Here is a 17,259-nt window from a genome sequence, read left to right as displayed (position 1 = left end):
CCTTGAGCTGAAGAGCTGAGGGACAGCGCCCAGGCCCCGAGTTCAAGCCCCACCACCAACAAACAACAACAACAACATGTCCAGGCTGGCCTTGAACTGTGATTCTCATATTTCAGGCTCAAGTGGTTAGACATCTGGCCCAACTTAGGATCTCTCTCTCTCTCTCTTCCTCTCTCTCTCTCTCCCCCCTTTTCTTTTTCTTTTGTTCGACACTTGGACTCAAACTCAGTACCAACACTTTTGTTCATTTTCTGGTGCTCTACCCACTGAGTCATGACGCCAACCTCTCTTCATCTTCTTTATAGTAATTTTATTCCATTTCTTCTATTTTTATTTTGTGAGCTTGGGGAAAGCAAAAGTGGGGAGTGGACACAAATACCAAGTATGCAGTGAAGGAGCCCAATACTGCCCAGCAAAGCTCAACCTTCCAGAAGGTTCTGCACAAGGTGCATGGCTTCTGGGTGGACATTCTCTCCTGGTACGGCCTGAGCTTGCAGCCCACACTGTGAGGACACCTCTTGTAATCGCACACTGACTGACAGCAGCCACGGGGGGAAAAAGAGGAGGACCTCCAGAACATTCTCAGAGGTTCCAGAACATTCTCAGAGGTTCCAGAACATTCTCAGACAGGCCCTATCTATGGAAGGGGGATTCCTGGGGACTCAAAGGTGTGTACTGGGGTTCTGTAGGGGGCTGGGAACCTCTGCCAGTCCTGACCAGAGCTGGAGGAATTTTCTAGGTTGAGTCCCCTTTCTGTCCTGGTTCTTTTGATGCTAGACTTTTCTTTTTTTCTCCTTCCTGCCTTCTTCCCCTGCTTGTGTGTGTGTCTGTGTGTGTGTGTGTGTATGTGTGTGTGTGCACGTGCACCAGTTCCGGGATTTGAACTCAGGATCTGGGCACTGTCCCTGAGCCTTTTTTTTCTTTTTTTGTTCAAGCTTGGCATTCTACCACATTGTGCCTCAGCTCCGCTTCTGGCTTTATTGCTGGTTCATTGGAGATCAGAATCTCACAGACTTTCCTGCCTAGGCTGGCTGGGAACTGCGATCCTCCGATCTCAGCCTCCTGAGATTACAGGGGTGAGCTGGGATTACAGGCGTGAGCCACCAGCACCTGATTGATGTTATCCTTTTTCTGTTCAAGGCTGGTGCTCTACCACTTGAGCCATAGCTCTACTTCTAGTTTGTTTTTTTTTTCTGGTTAATTAGAAATGAGCAGCTCTGAGGTGTGTCTGCCCAGATTGGCCTCAAACTGTGATCCTCCGATCTCAGCCTCCTGAGTAACTAGGCTTGAGCCACTAGGGCCCAGCCATGAAACTAGTTTGTCGGTGGATGAGTGTGAGTGTGCACATGGGTGTGTATTCAGAGGGCCTGGGGCTGTACAAGTCTGGAAGTGGCAGAAGCAGGAGAGACAGGGAGCGGGAGGCCGGTGGGACTGGCAGGTCTCCTTTGGATTGGCGCCTACTGCTGATCCCGTGTGGGATTTGGGCCCAAATCAAGAGAGATGGTCATGGATGCTTCCAGATACCCAGCCTTCCCTCAGCGCTAGCCAGAGCTGTTCCCATGCCCTCCACCGGAACCTAAGTCAACATCTGGGGAAGGAATTCTAGGAGGATAATCAGAGGAGGGCAAAGTGCAAAATGGCGCTGGTGGAGCTGGGAAATGAAGAAGAGACACAATGTTAGGTGTTGGAACCAGGAGGAGGAAGAGGCCAGCGGCTCCGCCATCTGCTACATTCATCTGGTCCACAGGCCCAAGCCTGACCAGAAATGCAGAGCAGAGAGCTGGGGCACGCGGTGGGGCGGGGTGGGGGGGAGCCCCCCCCCCATGCCAAGGTCTTCGGCTCACAGTAAATTGTGAGTCTTCTGTAGCCGGCTGGAGGAAGGAAGAACAAGGGAGGGAAGTCAGTAGGTGCCTGCAGCTCACGCCTGTCATCCCAGCTACTCAGGAGGCTGAGACCTGAGGATCACTGTTTGAGGCCAGCTGGGGTAGAAAAGGCTGTGAGAAGCCAGGTGCTGGTGGTTCACGCCTGTCATCCCAGCTACTCAGGAGGCTGAGATCTGAGGACTGCAGTTCCCAGCCAGGCTGGGCAGGAAACTCCGTGAGACTCTGATCTCCAATGAACCTCCAGAAAACCAGACATGGTGCTGTGGCTCAAGGGGTAGAGCACCAGCCTTGAGCTGAATTGCTGAGGGACAGCGCCCAGGCCCTGAGTTCAGGCCCCAAGATCTGACCCCCCCAAAAAATTTTTTTAAATTATTTGTTATTGGTCAGGGGGTTTGAACTCATGAGCTGGGCGCTGTTTCTGAGCTTTTTCACTCAAGGCAAGCACTCTACCCCTTGAGCCACAGCACCACTTCTGGTTTTCTGGTGGTTCCTGGGAGATCAGAGTCTCACGGCCTGTCCTGCCCAGGCTGGCTTTGAACCGTGATCCTCAGATCTCAGCCTCCTGAGTGGCTGGGGTGACAGGTGGGAGCCACCAGTGGCTGGCTTCTGTGTGTGTGTGTGTGTGTGTGTGTGTGTGTGTGTGTGTGCGCCTGCACATGCCAGTGTCTTGGGACTTGAACTCAGGGCCTGGGCTCTGTCCCCGAGTGACACACTCAGGACTAGCGCCCTACCACTGCGGTCCAGGGCCGCTTCTGGCTTTTGGTGGTTCACTGGAGACAAGAGTCTCCAGATCTTTATTGCGGGGCTTGGCCTTGACCCTCGATCCTCCGTCCTGGGGATCCTCCCCAGTAGCTAGGGTGACTGGCGTGGAGAACCTGGCTTCCTTTCCTCCTTCTTCCTGTCCCCCCCTCCCCTGTCCCCCCCTCCCCTTTCCCCCACCCCCCCCCCCGGGGCTCACTGGGGACACCGGCAGGTCTTCTTCTCACTCAGCAGCCTCTTGATCTGAGACATCCGCTCGGCCTGGCGCTGTCCGGGAACAAGGAAGGGAGGCCTGAGGGCCCCGGGCCTCGGGGAGGGAGGCGGCCCTGGGAGGGGGGGCTGGGGGCCGCTGGGAGGGGAGAAGCATGTACTGTGGCGGGAGCCCTCTGTCTGTCTGTCTGTCTGTCCCTCGCTCTATGGGAGAATCGGAAACCTGGGGGACTGGGCAGAGCAGGCTGGAGCCACAGGGGCGCTGGGCCGTGGCTGGGCCTCGGGCACCAGGAGGGGGCGTGGCGTGGTGAAGGAGGCGTGGCATGGCGGAGGGGCGTGGCATGGCGGAGGGGCGGGGCACGGTGGAGGGGCGGGGCATGGCGGAGGGGCGTGGCGTGGCGGAGGGGAGGGGCGGGGCATGGCGAAGGAGGCGAGGCATGGCGGAGGGGCGGGGCATGGCGGAGGGGGCGTGGCAAGGGCAGAGGGGCGGGGCATGGCAGAGGGGAGGGGAGGGGCGTGGTGAAGGAGGCGTGGCATGGCGGAGGGGCGGGGCACGGTGGAGGGGCGGGGCACGGTGGAGGGGCGTGGCATGGCGGAGGGGAGGGGCGGGGCATGGCGGAGGGGCGTGGCAAGGGCAGAGGGGCGGGGCATGGAGAAGGGCAGGGAGGGACATGGCGGAGGAGTGGCATGGAGCAGTGGGGGCGTGGCAGGGCAGAGGGGCGGGGCGTGATGGAGAGGGCGGGGTGGGCGGAGGGGCGGGGCTTGCTCACCCGTCCACGGCGCCATTTTACACAGCAGGAAATGAACAACGCCAGGCCGACCACAAGGCCTAAGGCGCCCCCGGCCACCACGGCCAGGAACGTGGGCTGGCCTGGGCTCCACAGTGCAGACTGGACTGAGGGGAGGAGGCAGAGAGCGGTCAGTGCACATCCGGCCTGGGCGAGGCCGGGTCGGAGCGCGCGCCTGTCATCCCCGCCACTCAGGAGGCTGAGATCCGAGGACCCAGGTTCGAGGCCAGCCCCGGGCAGGAAGGCCGAGAGACTCTCCCCTCCGATGAGCCTCCAAAACCAAGGGGTAGAGCGCCAGCCTTGAGCTAAACAAGCTCGGAAAACAAGCTCTGCTCAAAGCTAGCGTCTGCCACTTGAGCCACAACTCCACTTCTGTGCGTGTGTGCGTGCGTGCGTGTGCACGTGCGTGTGCGTGTGCACGTGCGTGTGTGCATGCATGTGTGTGCGTGCGCGTGCGTGTGTGATTAACTGAAGAGTCCCATGGACTTTCCCGCCAGAGCTGGCCTTGAACCCTGATCCTCCCATCTCAGCCTCCCGAGGGCTGGGATGACAGGCGGGAGCCACGGGTGCAGCTCTGTGTCTGAATTTGGGGGCGATCCACAGGTGTTTGGCTGTGGATCTCAGAGAGGAAGAACTCAGAGGATTAGAAGCGGGGACCCGCAGCCCGACACCCCCCCTGGCCACCACCCATGAACATTTGCATCTCCCAGGAATTGGGAGATCCGGACTTTTCTGGGCCTCTTTCCAGAAAGGTCCCACAGGTAAGGCCAAGGCCGGGAAGGGGAGTTCTTACCCTCAAGCTGGGCCTGCAGCAGGGCCTTGGCCGCGTCCTTCAGGAAACACTGCCACAGTCCTGCTTCTGGGTCCTCCACACGCACCTCCTTCTCCTGCTTGGACACCCTGGCCGTCTGGTTACCCGGATGCAGGCTCAGGTGGAGCTTTGGGGAGACGGGTCCCAGAACCCTGCAGACAAGATGGCGCCCCTGCAGGGCCACTGGAAAGAAAGGTGACACTGAGTCCTGGGGCCTGGATCTTGGGGCTCCCAGTGTCTTGAAGTTCACTAGATTCATTAGAACATTATTATTATTATTATTATTATTATTATTAGAACATTATTATTGTTGTTACTATTGTTGTTGTTGTTGTTATTACTATTGTTGTTGTTACTTTGGCAGTACTGGATTTAAAAATCAAACCCTCAGGCTCACTCAGCTGCTTTGCTCAGCTGGCGCTCTACCACTTGGACCACGCCTCCAGCCCGGCTTTTTGCAGGTCATTTTGGAAAGTCTCAGAGACGGTGAATCCTGATGAAGCCATACTGGGCAGGAAAGTATGTGAAACTCTTATCTCCAGGTAATTGCAGATGCCTCTCTCTCTCTCTCTCTCTCTCTCTCTCTCTCTCTCACACACACACACACACACACACACACACACACACACACACGAAGAAGCTGCCGGAAGTGGCGCTATGGCTCAAGTGGTAGAATGCTAGCTGGGAGCAAAATAAAAGGTCAGCGATAGCACCCAGGCCTTGAGTTCAAGCCCCAGGACTAACCAAAAGGAAATAAATACTTCTTCTTTTCTTCTTCTTCTTCTTCTTCTTCTTCTTCTTCTTCTTCTTCTTCTTCTTCTTCTTCTTCTTCTTCTCCCTTCTTCTCCCTTCTTCTCCCTTCTTCTCCCTTCTTCTCCCTTCTCCTTCTTCTCCCTTCTCCTTCTTCTCCCTTCTTTCTTCTCCCTTCTTTCTTCTCCCTTCTTTCTTCTCCCTTCTTCTCCCTTCTTCTCCCTTCTCTCCTTTCTTTCCTCTTTCTTTCCTTCCCTTCCTCCTTCTCCTCCCCCCCCCTTTCATTCTTTCTTTGCAGGTTCTGGGGCTTGAACTCAGTGCCTGGGCACTGTCCTTAAACTTTTGCGCTCAAGGCTGGTGCTCTACCACTTGAGCCACGGTGCTCTACCACTTGAGCCACGGCACCACTTCCAGTTTTCTGGTGGTTCAGTGGAGATAAGAGTCTCATGGACTTTCCTGCCTGGGCTGGCTTTGAACCACGATCCTCAGATCTCAGCCTCCTGAGTAGCTAGAGGATTACTTTTGATTTTTTTAATATAGAACTTGAAGTCAGGGCCTCGTGCTTTTGCCTAGAGCTTTGTTGTGTTTTTATTTTCTTCTTCTGTTTTGCTTTGCTCAAGACGGGTGCTCTCCCACTTGATCCACAGTTCCCACTCCCCACCTTTTTGGTGGTCAATTGTAGATAAGCATTACATAGATTTGTCTGCACACCCTGGCTCTGAACTCTGATTTTTCACATCGCAGCCTCCTGAGTAGCCGGGATTACAGGCATGAGCTACCATGCCCGGCTAGCAACGTTACACACTTTAACACCTGTAGTAATTTTAAGGTACAGGGGCATTGGTCACAAACCCCAGGGGGTTCTTCACCCAGGCAGCAGCCCCCCTCACTCCCTGCCCTCCCCAGCAGCCCGCCCCTTACTTGTCATCACCACCAGATTCAAGGGCTGACTCAGTGTTCTTCTACCAAGCTTGACAGTCAGGTTGCCGGAGCCGGCGTACTTGGGCTGGGCTTTGGCTAGTTTGAGCCGGATGGGGAGGCTCTCGGGCACCTGCAGCTTGGGGTCCTGGGGGACTGTGATGTTCAGCAGCTTCCCGCTTCTCAAGGAGAAGGTGAGCCAGGACTGCGACCCAGATGTCCCCTCGGCCCGCCACCTCAGCTCGCCATTCAGGCTCTCGTCATTCATGTTAAACGGGAAAGAGAGCTGCACCGGCTCCCCCTCGGCCTTGTACACCGTGTCCACCATCTGGAGAAAACCTAGACCGGTGGGAAGAAAGGGAGGATCGTGGCTCACACCCTGAGTGAGGCCTGAACTGGAAGAGGAGGGGATTCCAGTACAGCAAACAGAAGCAGGGAGGCCGGATGCTGTAGCTCCCGCCTGCCATCCCGGCTACTCAGGAGGCTGAGATCAGAGGATCACGGTTTGAGGCTGGCCCAGGGCAGGACTCTGACCGCCAATAAACTACCAGAAAACTCGAAGTGGCGCTGTGGCTCAAGGGGTAGAGCACTTGCCTTGAGCTGAAGAGCTCAGGGACAGCACCCAGGCCCTGAGTTCAAGTCCTGCCTGAATACAAGGGCCAGGTGGGACCCCCAGGGGAGATCTGAGCTCCGGGGAGCAGTACGCAGCCCAAATCTGTCCACATCAGAGGCAGGAGGAGCGGGGGTACCAGGCCGGGGGAGCGGCTGGGGGGTGCCCTACCCCTCTTACCCAGTACCCGGATGTCCAGGTCAAACTGCAGCTCCTTGTTTTTCTGGGAGATGGTGCAGGTCCACCTGCCGCTCTGGGAGACGTCCAGCTTGGGCAGCGTGAGCACCTTGTCCAAGCGCATCACTTGGTTCCGGGGGCTCCTGCACTGGCCGGAGGGGTTCGTGTTTGGGGGTGTCTCCAGCGTCAAGGTGAGGGGCTCGCCATGCATCACGGGAGACTCCGGGCTGGGGGTCACTGTGGAAGAGACAGTTCGCTTGAGCCGGGCGCTGGTGGCTACGCCCATCATCCCAGCCACTCAGAAAGCTTCGATCTGAGGATGGCAGGTTCAAAGCCAGCCTGGCCAGGGAAAAACTCTGAGGCTCTGCTCTCCAAAGAACCACCAGAACACCAGAAGTGGCGCTGTGGCTCAAGGGGTAGAGCGCCAGCCTTGAGCAAAAAGAGCTCAGGGGCAGCGCCCAGGCTGCGAGTTCAAACCTTACAACTGACAAAAACCAAAAGATAGGTAAGAACTCGAAGTCCTGAGTTCAAGTCCCCCCCCACACACACACATACACATGCATACACACTTGACTAGGGAAAGGGACAAAATCTGCTTGGCTCAGGGCCTAGTTCAGGGCCGGGCCGGGGCAGGGCTGCCCCTGGGGACAGATGTGTACTCACATCTGTACACTTGCAGCTCAACCTCCGTGACCACCCTTTCCACCTCACAGATGTAGCTGTCCGAATCCCTCATCTCCAGTTCATTGATGATGAGCGGGAAAGATCCTTGATCCCACAGGTTTTTCTTTGAGTCAAAGCGACGGTGCCAATCCCGGTGACCTGAGGGGACAAATCAGATCCGACAGGCTCACGTGCCTGGCTGAGCCGGCTGCCTTTGTTAAGAGCCATGCGGACAGCCGGGCATCGGTGCTCATGCCTGTAATCCCAGCTACTCAGGGAGACTGAGATGAGAGGATCACAGTTCAAAGCCAGCCCGGGCTGGAAAGTCCATGAGACTCTGATCTCCCATGAACCACCAGAAAACCAGAAGTGGCGCTGTGGCTCAAGGGGTAGAGCGCCCGCTTTGAGCTGAAGAGCTGAGGGACAGCGCCCAGGCCCTGAGTTCAAGCCCCAGGACTGACCAAAATCAGCTTCTCTGCCTGGGGAGGGCGGGGGGCACTTACCTCGACTCACTAGGCCAAACTTAGCTGCTGTTAGAATCTTGGACTGGTTTTTGTGTTTCCAGATGAATTGCATATTCTTCCTCAGAGAAGACTGACAGGGCAGTTCCACCGACTGCCCCGCTTTTCCCAACACCAGTTCTTTGCCTTCGCCCACCGCCAGGAACACTGCTGCATGGGGAAGAAGGGAAAAGAGATCCTGGTCAGGCCTCTGGGCTATCGCTGCCAAATCCCACACATTATTATTAGGGCCAATCCTGGCGTTTGAACTCTGGACCTGGGTGCTGTCCCTTGAGTTTTTTTCCCTCAAGGCTTGGTGCTCTACCATTTGAGCCACACCTCCACTTCTAGCTCTTTATTTTTGGCTGGTTCATCCCAGATAAGAGTCTCCTGGCGTTTTCTTCCCCGTGCTGGCCTCCAACTGTGATCCTCAGGCCTCAGCCTCCTGAGTAGCCAGGATGTCAGGCGTGAGCCACTGGTGCCTGACCTGCACCCCACGCCCTACCTTTGTACTTTCCCATCAGCCCCCAGCCGCTACCCAGAACCCAAGTGTGGGCACTCACCGAACAGAAGCGCCAAGAACAAGGCTGCACACGCGAGTCTTTGTTTCATGGTGGCCTTGTTGAGGTAAGCAGGGGTCAGACTCATCAGGATCTGAACTTGCAAAGGAAAGTGGTGCTGTGGCTCAAGTGGTAGAGCGCTAGCCTTTTGCTGAAGAGCTGAGGGACAGCACCCAGGCCCAGAGTTCAAGCCCATCCCCCCAAAAGCCAGAAGCAGAGCGATGCTTCAAGTGGTAGAGCATTAGCTTTGAGTAAAAGAAAAGCTCAGGGACAGTGCCCTGGTCCTGAGTTCAAGGCCCAGGATCAACAAATAGAAAGGGGGGGGGGAAGGGGAGGGGGTGAAGGAGGAGGAGGAGGAGGAAGAAAAATCATCAGGTGCTACTCAGGAGGCTGAGATCTGAGGATGGAAGTTTGGAGCGCAGGTAAGAATGTCCATGGGACTCTTATGTCCAATGAAGCAGCAAAAACCAGAAGGGGAGCCGTGACTCAAGTGGTAGAACACCAATCTTAAGTGAAAATAAGCTCAGAGTCAGTTCAACACACACACACACACACACACACACACACACACACACACACACACACACACACGGTAAACATGGATGTTTTCAGGCACGGGGCTTGAACTCAGGCACTAGCTTGAGCTTTCTCCCCTACTGGTTGGTGCGTGGAGCTGTCAATCCACAGCCCTTAGCCCCGCCCTCCAGCTTCCTGTCCCCATGGTCCTGGGCGGCCTCCATCTCTCCCCGTTTGAATTCACGATCAAGGTTTCCATCTCTCCCCCACCACGCAGGCCTGATGCCAGGACAAGGCCTCCTCATGGAACCTTCTGGAAAAAGCCCTGCACTTCTGTACTCAGCACATTAATTCTGTTTCTAAAATTGGATCCTCCCGGGCGAGGCCCAGGCCCAGTCCATCCCCACACGAGAGTGCAAACGCATGAATAAATCAGCCGCTGGAAGTGCACAGACGGGCAGGTAAGTGGAAAGGAAGATAAATAGTTGATGGCTAGACGTAGATAGCTACAGGAGAGATGATAAATTGATAAATAGAACAGAGATGGATAAAACGATGGATGATATAGATAGATGATAGATAGACAGACAGATAGATAGATAGATAGATAGATAGATAGATAGATAGACAGACAAACAGACAGACAGACAGACAGATAGAAAGATAGATAGATAGATAGATAGATGCTAAGTAGGTAAGTAGATCAATCAATGATAGGTGATCGCTAGATAGACAAGACCAACAGATAAATGAGACGTGATAGATTGATGATAGATAGATGTTGGGTAGGTAGACAGACAGATAGGTAGGGAGATGATTGATAAGTAGATAGATAGATAGATAGATCAATAATAGATAACCTGGTTTTTATTTCAGATACATAGACAAGACAGATAATGATAGGTGATAGATAGGAAGATAGATTGCTGATAGACAGATAGATGATAGGTAGACACACAGATCAATGATAGGTTGATGATAGGTAGACAGACAGGCGGGTAAGTAGATAGACGCTAAGTAGATAGACAAGACAGACAGGTAGATCAATGATAGGTTGATGATAGGTAGACAGACAGGTAGGTAGATAGATGATAGGTAGATAGCCAAGACAGACAGACAGACAGACAGACAGACAGGTAGATAAGGGATGTGTGGCTATGTTAACTCAGTCCTGGCCTGTCTGGAGAGAGTGAGGTCATCCTAAAGCATTTACCTAACTCTATCCACTTTCCACTGACTGTAGCCAGTGTGTGTGTGTGTGTGTGTGTGTGTGTGTGTGTGTGTGTGTGTGTGTGTGTGTGTGTGTGTGTGTGTGTGTGTGTGTGTGTGTGCCAGTCCTGGGGCTTGAACTCAGGGCCTTAGCTCTCTCGCCCTAGGCTGGCTCTCTAACGACTCTACTTCGGCTTTTTACAGGTTCCTTGGAGATCAGTGACGGATCCGCCCTTTATCTCCCGGGTCAAGCAAAACACCAGGTCTGCGTGGATGACACGGGCAGGTCCGTCCCACGCGGGCCTGGCCGCACGTTCCCGCACCCTGGGCAGAACGGTCCTTTCTGGGCCCCCAAGAGACCACAGCCTGGCGTTGTATTTCAGTCTCCTCATTAAGATCAATACCAGCCCGACCCAGCCCCGCCTTTCCACACAACCCCCACTCCCACAGGAAGGCGGCTGCCCCTCGCCGTTCCCCAATAAACCCTCCTCCCCTGTTCTTTCTCCTCCATTTTGCTAACGATAAGACTCTCAAGGACTTCCTTGTCAGAGCTGGCCTCAAATCATGATCCTCATATCCCAGCCTCCTGAGCAGCGGGGAGGACAGGAATGAGCTGCCTGGGGATGGCTGGATAGACGGCCCACTGGATGAATGAACGGTGAGTGGATGGTGACCGGTGGATGGAGGCATGCATGCGTGAATGGGTGGGTGGGTGATGGATGCATGGATGGATAGAGGATGGATGGATGAATTTATGATTGATGATGGATGAGTGGTTAATGGACAGGTGACAGATGATGAATACACAGGTAGATGGTGGATGGATGAATGATGATGAATAATTGAGAGTGGATGGATGGATGGATGGATGGATGGATGGATGGATGGATGGATGGATGGATGGATGGATGGATGGGTGGATGGATGGATGGGTGGATGGATGGGTGGATGGATGGGTGGATGGATGGGTGGATGGATGGATGGATGGGTGGATGGATGGGTGGATGGATGGATGGGTGGATGGATGGATGGATGGGTGGATGGATGGGTGGATGGATGGATGGGTGGATGGATGGATGGATGGATGGATGGGTGGATGGATGGATGGATGGATGGGTGGATGGATGGGTGGATGGATGGATGGATGGATGGGTGGATGGATGGATGGATGGATGGATGGGTGGATGGATGGATGGATGGATGGGTGGATGGATGGATGGGTGGTTGATGACTGATGGATGGATGTGTGGTTGATGCATGATGGCTGATGGATGGGTGGGTGGTTGATGCATGATGGCTGATGGATGGGTGGATAGATGATGGCTGATGGATGGATGGATGGATGGGTGGGTGGATGGAGGGATGGATGGGTGGCTGATGGATGGGTGGATAGATGATGGCTGATGGATGGATGGATGGATGGATGGGTGGGTGGGTGGGCGGGTGGGTGGTTGATGGCTGATGGATGGATGGTTGGTTGATGCATGATGGCTGATGGATGGATGGATGGATAGATGATGGCTGATGGATGGATTGGACGGATGGATGGATGGATGGATAGATGGGTGGGTGGTTGATGGATGGATGGATGGATGGCTGATGGATGGATGGATGGATGGTGGATGGATGGATAGCTGATGGATAAATGTGTGATTGATGGATGCCGGGTGATGTTTGATGACTGATGGATGGATGGATGAACAGATCGACACAGATGGACAGATGTAGACAGATAAATGTAGCATTTTGTTCCCGCCAGGAAACCAGTAAGCAAAGAGCTCAGGAAGGAGATTGCTGGGGAGAAGGGAGGGAGGAGAAGAAAAACCTTTACAAGCCATGACGGTTGGTCATGCTGAGCGCTGGTGCTCACGCCTGCAATCCCAGCTCCTCAGGAGGCTGAGATCTGAGGATCGTGGTTCGAGGCCAGCCTGGGCAGGAAAGTCCATGAGCCTCTGATCTCCAGTGAACCACCAGAAAACCAGAAGTGGAGTTGTGTGGCTCAAGGGGTAGAGCGCCAGCCTTGAGCTGAAGAGCTCAGGGACAGCGCCCAGGCCCTGAGTTCAAATCCCGCGACTGACCAAAAAAAAGACAGTCCTGAGAGAAATGGAGGCAGGGTGGGGGGAGGGGAGTGGAGAAGGGGGGTGCTCAGGCCTCAAGCCCCCCTCCAGGGCTGGCTGCAGCCTCCCCCCTCCGTGCTTCTCCACTTTGTGGGGTGGGTACAGCGCACCCCTTCCTCCCTCGCTCCAGCCGTAACCCCAGCTCAGCACACACCCCGGGCTCTGTGGAGGAGCTGTGGTTTCGCAGCCGCAGGGCCTTTGCTGCCTCGGTTTCCGCTGCCGTCTTTGAGATCAAGGTTTTTCATTCCTCCACCAACAAAAGTGGCCTCATGTTTACTCTCCCGCCCCTGGGAGAGGCTGGGGGGAAGCTGCGCCCCCCCAAAATCCTCATCTCCCCCACGCCGCCCTTGCTAATTTCTCTGTTGCCATCTGGGTCTTTCTGGAACTCTCTGGCGTGGCTGTGTTCCAGCCGCCTGTGCAGAAGTTATGGCGGCTGACCCCAGCTTCTTCCTCCTCTCCCTCTCTAGCAGCTGCAATGATCTAGATCCTTCTGCCTGTAAACAGATTGTCGGGGCTGGCAAAGGCAGGTCTCAGCAGGCTTTGATCAGGGCCCAGGGCTGAGAGACCGAAGCAGGAGATGTCTGCAGGGTGAGCAGGGACAGAAGGACAGGGGTGGACAGATTTACACACACACACACACACACACACACACACACACACACACACACATCTCAGGAGAGAATGGGGGCAGACAGGGAAGGAGTAAGAAAGAGAGGCTGATTACTGTAACAGCCACCAGGACAGTAGCTCACCCCTGTAATCCCAGCTTCCCAACGAAGCTGAGATGTGAGGATCACTCTACAAAGCCAACTCAGGCAGGAAAGACCAGAGGACATTTTTTTTTTTCCTTTTGCCAGTCCTGGGGCTTGAACTCAGGGCCTGGGCGCTGTCCCTGAGATTCTTTGGCTCAAGGCTGGCGCTCTACCACTTGAGCCACAGCGTCAGTTCTGGCTTTTTCTGTGTCTGTGGTACTGAGGAATCGAACCCAGGGCTTCATGCATGCCAGGCGAGCACTGTATCCCTGAGCCACCTGCCCAGACTAGGCGTAGGACTCTTCTTTTAAAATATAATTATCAAAATGCTAAAAGTGGAGCTGTGGCTCACGCGCTAGAGCACCAGACTTGAGTTCAAGTCCAGCACCGGCAGAAAAATATAAATAACAATAAAAGAACAAAACACCTTTTCTGCCGGGCGCCGGTGGCTCCTGCCTGTCATCCCAGCTACTCGGGAGGCTGAGATCTGAGGATCACAGTTCGAAGCCAGCCCAGGCAGGAAAGTCTGAGAGACTCTTATCACCAGTGAACCAGCCCCCCAAAAAAAGCCAGAAGTGGGGCTGTGGCTCAAGTGGTAGAGCCAAAGAGCTCAGGGACAGCGCCCAGGCCCTGAGTTCAAGCCCCATGACCAGCACATACACACAAAATTCTAGAAAATTCTAGAATACATAGAAAATTCTAGAAGGCAAGAAACCTAGAGACAAAGAGCAGAGCAACCACACACACACCCCTCTCCCAGGCCCCCCAGGAGGTCCCTGCCCCTCCCCTAGCTCTTGAGCAAAAGCCAGGCAGGCCGAGACCCACCGCAGTGCCAGGCTGTGGTCCCCCAAACACTGTGATCTTCCCCCGCCGGGCCCCCTGAGTCAACCTGCTCAAGGCCAGACGCGGTCTGTGCCGCAGCCCCACATACCCCCAGCTACTAACCCGCTTCCTAGAGACCTCAGCTTCCGAGGGACCCTTCAGATCCGTGACTACAAGCAGCACCAGCGTCGCTCCTCGCCCTACATGTCCAGAAGAGGGGGTCTCTCCACCCCGCTTCCCCATCCCCCCCAAAGAAAAGAGGGCACCCACAGAACACAACTTTTAGGCCTTGAAAACCAGCAGACAAACCCCCAGCTATAAGCGTCCCTGAGTTTTTCTTTTTTTTTCCTCAAGGCTGGCGCTCTACCTCTTGAGCCACAGCGCCACTTCCAGCTTTTTGCTGGTTCCGTGGAGAAAAGAGTCTCACGGACTTTCCTGCCCGGGCTGGCCTTGAACTGCGATCCTCTGATCTCAGCCTCCTGAGGAGCTGGGATGACAGGCGTGTGCACCAGCGCCCGGCTGGGTCAATGCACATTTGTTTACTGGGTGATTTAAAATGTCACAGATCCCCCCCCGGGCAATTTGGGGTGACTGAGGACCCCAGGGCCCCGGGGCTCCTCAGAGGGGGTGGGAGCACTGGAGTTTGGGGGGGAGCTCTCCTGTAAGTGTCCCCAGGCTGAACCTCGCACGCCACCTCCCCGGGGCCCCTGGGAGCCTGCCCATTTCCCTGATGAAAACGGCGGCCATCTTGTGTTGTCCTCAGCTCCAGACGTGATCGGAACCAGGAAGAGACTCCCTGCCCCTGCCCGTGTCCCAGCTTACGAAATGTCCTGAGGCATAGAACATTCTAGAAAAAAGAGACTCCCTGCCCGTGTCCCAGCTTCACGCTCTTACGAAATGTCCTGAGGCATAGAACATTCTAGAAAAGATCCTTCTCCCCCTCCCACTCCCAAGCAATCACCAGAATAAGTCTAAACACTGAACAGGGCTTCCAGGGCAGGGTATCTCAGAAAAGGGGGGATGGCTGGGGCTGTGGGGGCAGGAACTCGAGGCCCCCCAGCTCGGGGAAATCTCCCCCAATCCCACCACGATCTGAGAATGCGCAGGGCAGGCGCTGGCGGCTCCCGCCTGTCACCCCAGCTCGTCAGGAGGCTGAGATCCGAGGATCACGGTTCAAAGCCAGCCCGGGCAGGAAAGTCCTGGAGACTGTTAATTGCCAATTCCTCTCCTAATAAATCAGCAAAAAGCTGGACGTGGAGCCGTGGCTCAAGTGGTAGAGCGCTAGCCTTGAGCACCAAAGATCGCGGTCAGGGCCCAGGCGCTGAGTTCAAACCCCAGGCCCAGCATATAGACAAGGAGAAAAAGAGAGAGACAGACAGACACAGACAGACAGACAGACAGACAGACAGACAGACAGACAGACAGACAGAGATCTGAGAATTATTTTGTGATCCTCCCATTGACTCCTGGAACACTTAAAAATCAGTTTTCTTGGAGTCACTATTTCTGATCACACACACACGCACGCACACGCATGCACACTCACTGCTTCATATTTCCTAGTGACTTCAGCGTTGCAATGTGAGGCGCGCCGTGGGCCTGGGGTTGATCTCTGCTTTGCACATTCGCTTCAAGGCAAAGCTCACTAAAGCCACAGCGTGTGCCCATGAGCGTACGCCGCCCCAAGCCCCGCGGGGAAGGGCATGCCTGAAGTCCCAGCTACTGGGAGGGAAACTGAGGCAGGAAGGGCTCCGGGTGGACAGTGTAACCAGACTCTGTCCCTCCAACAACACAAACCACAAACCAACCTCCTGAGGGTTCACCAAAACGGGAAAGAATGCACGAGAAAACACGAGTCACGCAGGGCCCAAAATGCGTGGAATGAATGCGGGCGTCAGCAGGGAAGGGTTTGATTTTGGGGAGACTCAGCTCCCCGATAGCTCGTGTTTTCTTGCTGGTTTTTATTCCTCCTGTTTTCCTGAGTTCATTTCTTACTTCTTGCTCTCCTCCTGTCAACACCAACTTCTTCTTTCTCAAATTCCTCCCTTCCTCGCCTCTCTCTCTCCCTCTTCTACTGCATCAGGTCTTACCTCCCCTCCACTGGCTTTCTGGAACCTTCCTTCACCCATCTCGCCATTTCAGTGGAGAGGGTGGAGTAGGCCTTGATCTCAAGCTCATTCACGGTGGCGATGGACGATCACCACTCAGGACAAAAAAGAAGGGAAAAAAGCCGGGTGCTGGTGCTCATGCCTGTAATCCCAGCTACCCAAGAGGCTGAGATCTGAGGATCGTGGTGCCAAGGCAGCCTGGACAGGCAAAATCCACGAGATTGAGTAGGAAAGAAAACTCCATGGACAGTGCCCGGGCCCTGAGTTCAAGCCCCAGAACACACAAGGAAGGAAGGAAGGAAGGAAGGAAGGAAGGAAGGAAGGAAGGAAGGAAGGAAGGAAGGAAGGGAAGGAAGGAAGGAAGGGAAGGAAGGGAAGGAAGGGAAGGAGGGAGGGAGGGAGGAAGGGAAAGGAAGGAAGGAAGAGAAGGAAGGAAAGAAAGTCATGGCTAATTTCCAGTGCAGCCGATGACCGCCATCTTGGTACCCCTTTTCTAGAAAGTTCTATAGTGGACGGAGCCCCTCTTACCTCTGGGCTTGCTCTTCCTTGGTCCTACTTCTCACCCAGGGCTGAGTTGTGCAGCCTCCAACCCCAGGGAGGAGAGGCTGCCGTGACTTCTGCAGGAGAGAAGACTAAATGCACACAGACAGGAAGCTGGGGAGCGAGGCTCAAAGGCCGGCTTCTACGTCACCACGTGGGGCTGGGGTCCCTCCCCCCACCCCAACTCTTGAGCTCTAAGGGAAGTGGTCGGAGTGAGACTGTCCACCAAAACAACACTTCATCCGAGTCAAAACAGCAGCGTGGAATGTGGGGTGCCCAGAGAATGACAATCTGGCCGGGTACCGTGGCTCACGCCTGTAGTCCCAGCTACTCAGGAGGCTGAGATTTGAGGGTCACGGTTCAAAACAGGAAAAGTCTGTGAGACTCTGATCCCCAGTGAACTACCAGGAAACTAGAAGTGGAGCTGTGGAGAAAGTGGTAGAGCACCAGCTTGAGAGCAATGCCCAGGCCCTGAGTTCAAGTCTCAGTATCTGTATACCGGGGAAAAAAGGCAAATAAACAAGAAGCTGGCAATGAGGCTCGGTGGTAAAGTCTTGGGAGCCTGG

General features: G+C 54.9%; 1 protein-coding gene and 1 long non-coding RNA gene across 3 annotated transcripts; one reads left to right on the top strand and one right to left on the bottom strand.

Annotated features, from left to right (window-relative positions):
• Positions 1-195: 195 nt before the first annotated feature.
• On the bottom strand, positions 196-16,771 carry LOC138815630 (T-cell surface glycoprotein CD4-like). 2 transcript variants are annotated; one of them, XM_070005043.1, is made up of 10 exons: positions 16,682-16,771; positions 8,633-8,728; positions 8,073-8,240; positions 7,570-7,728; positions 6,910-7,143; positions 6,123-6,458; positions 4,434-4,634; positions 3,623-3,747; positions 2,842-2,909; positions 196-1,871 (listed from the first exon to the last, which is right to left on the bottom strand). In XM_070005043.1, exons 2-10 carry the CDS (start codon positions 8,715-8,717, stop codon positions 1,841-1,843), a joined length of 1,407 nt encoding a protein of 468 aa, XP_069861144.1. In that variant the 5' UTR covers positions 8,718-8,728; positions 16,682-16,771; the 3' UTR covers positions 196-1,840. The 2 variants fall into 2 exon arrangements, with proteins under 2 accessions (XP_069861144.1, XP_069861143.1); XM_070005042.1 differs by having other exon boundaries at positions 8,633-8,723; positions 16,682-16,769.
• LOC138815631 (uncharacterized) lies at positions 8,511-10,739 on the top strand. Its single transcript, XR_011368406.1, has 3 exons — positions 8,511-8,696; positions 9,423-9,606; positions 10,559-10,739. It is a non-coding gene; the product is annotated as an uncharacterized lncRNA (long non-coding RNA).
• Positions 16,772-17,259: the final 488 nt, after the last annotated feature.

The sequence above is a fragment of the Dipodomys merriami genome, unplaced genomic scaffold, assembly GCF_024711535.1.
Source record: "Dipodomys merriami isolate MVZ:Mamm:240054 unplaced genomic scaffold, mDipMer1.0.p SCAF_654, whole genome shotgun sequence".
In the NCBI taxonomy this organism is placed as follows: domain Eukaryota; kingdom Metazoa; phylum Chordata; class Mammalia; order Rodentia; family Heteromyidae; genus Dipodomys; species Dipodomys merriami.
The sequence above is the reverse complement of the archived record's forward strand: the minus strand, read 5'-3'. Positions and strand labels throughout refer to the sequence as shown.

Coding starts and splice junctions, on each gene's coding strand:
- LOC138815630 (XM_070005043.1), bottom strand. CDS start 8,717: ATGAGTCTGACCCCTGCTTACCTCAACAAGGCCACCATGAAACAAAGA. Junction 6,459..6,909: donor CCTGGACATCCGGGTACTGG/GTAAGAGGGGTA, acceptor CCACCGGTCTAG/GTTTTCTCCAGATGGTGGAC. Junction 4,635..6,122: donor GAATCTGGTGGTGATGACAA/GTAAGGGGCGGG, acceptor CTTTCTTTCCAG/TGGCCCTGCAGGGGCGCCAT.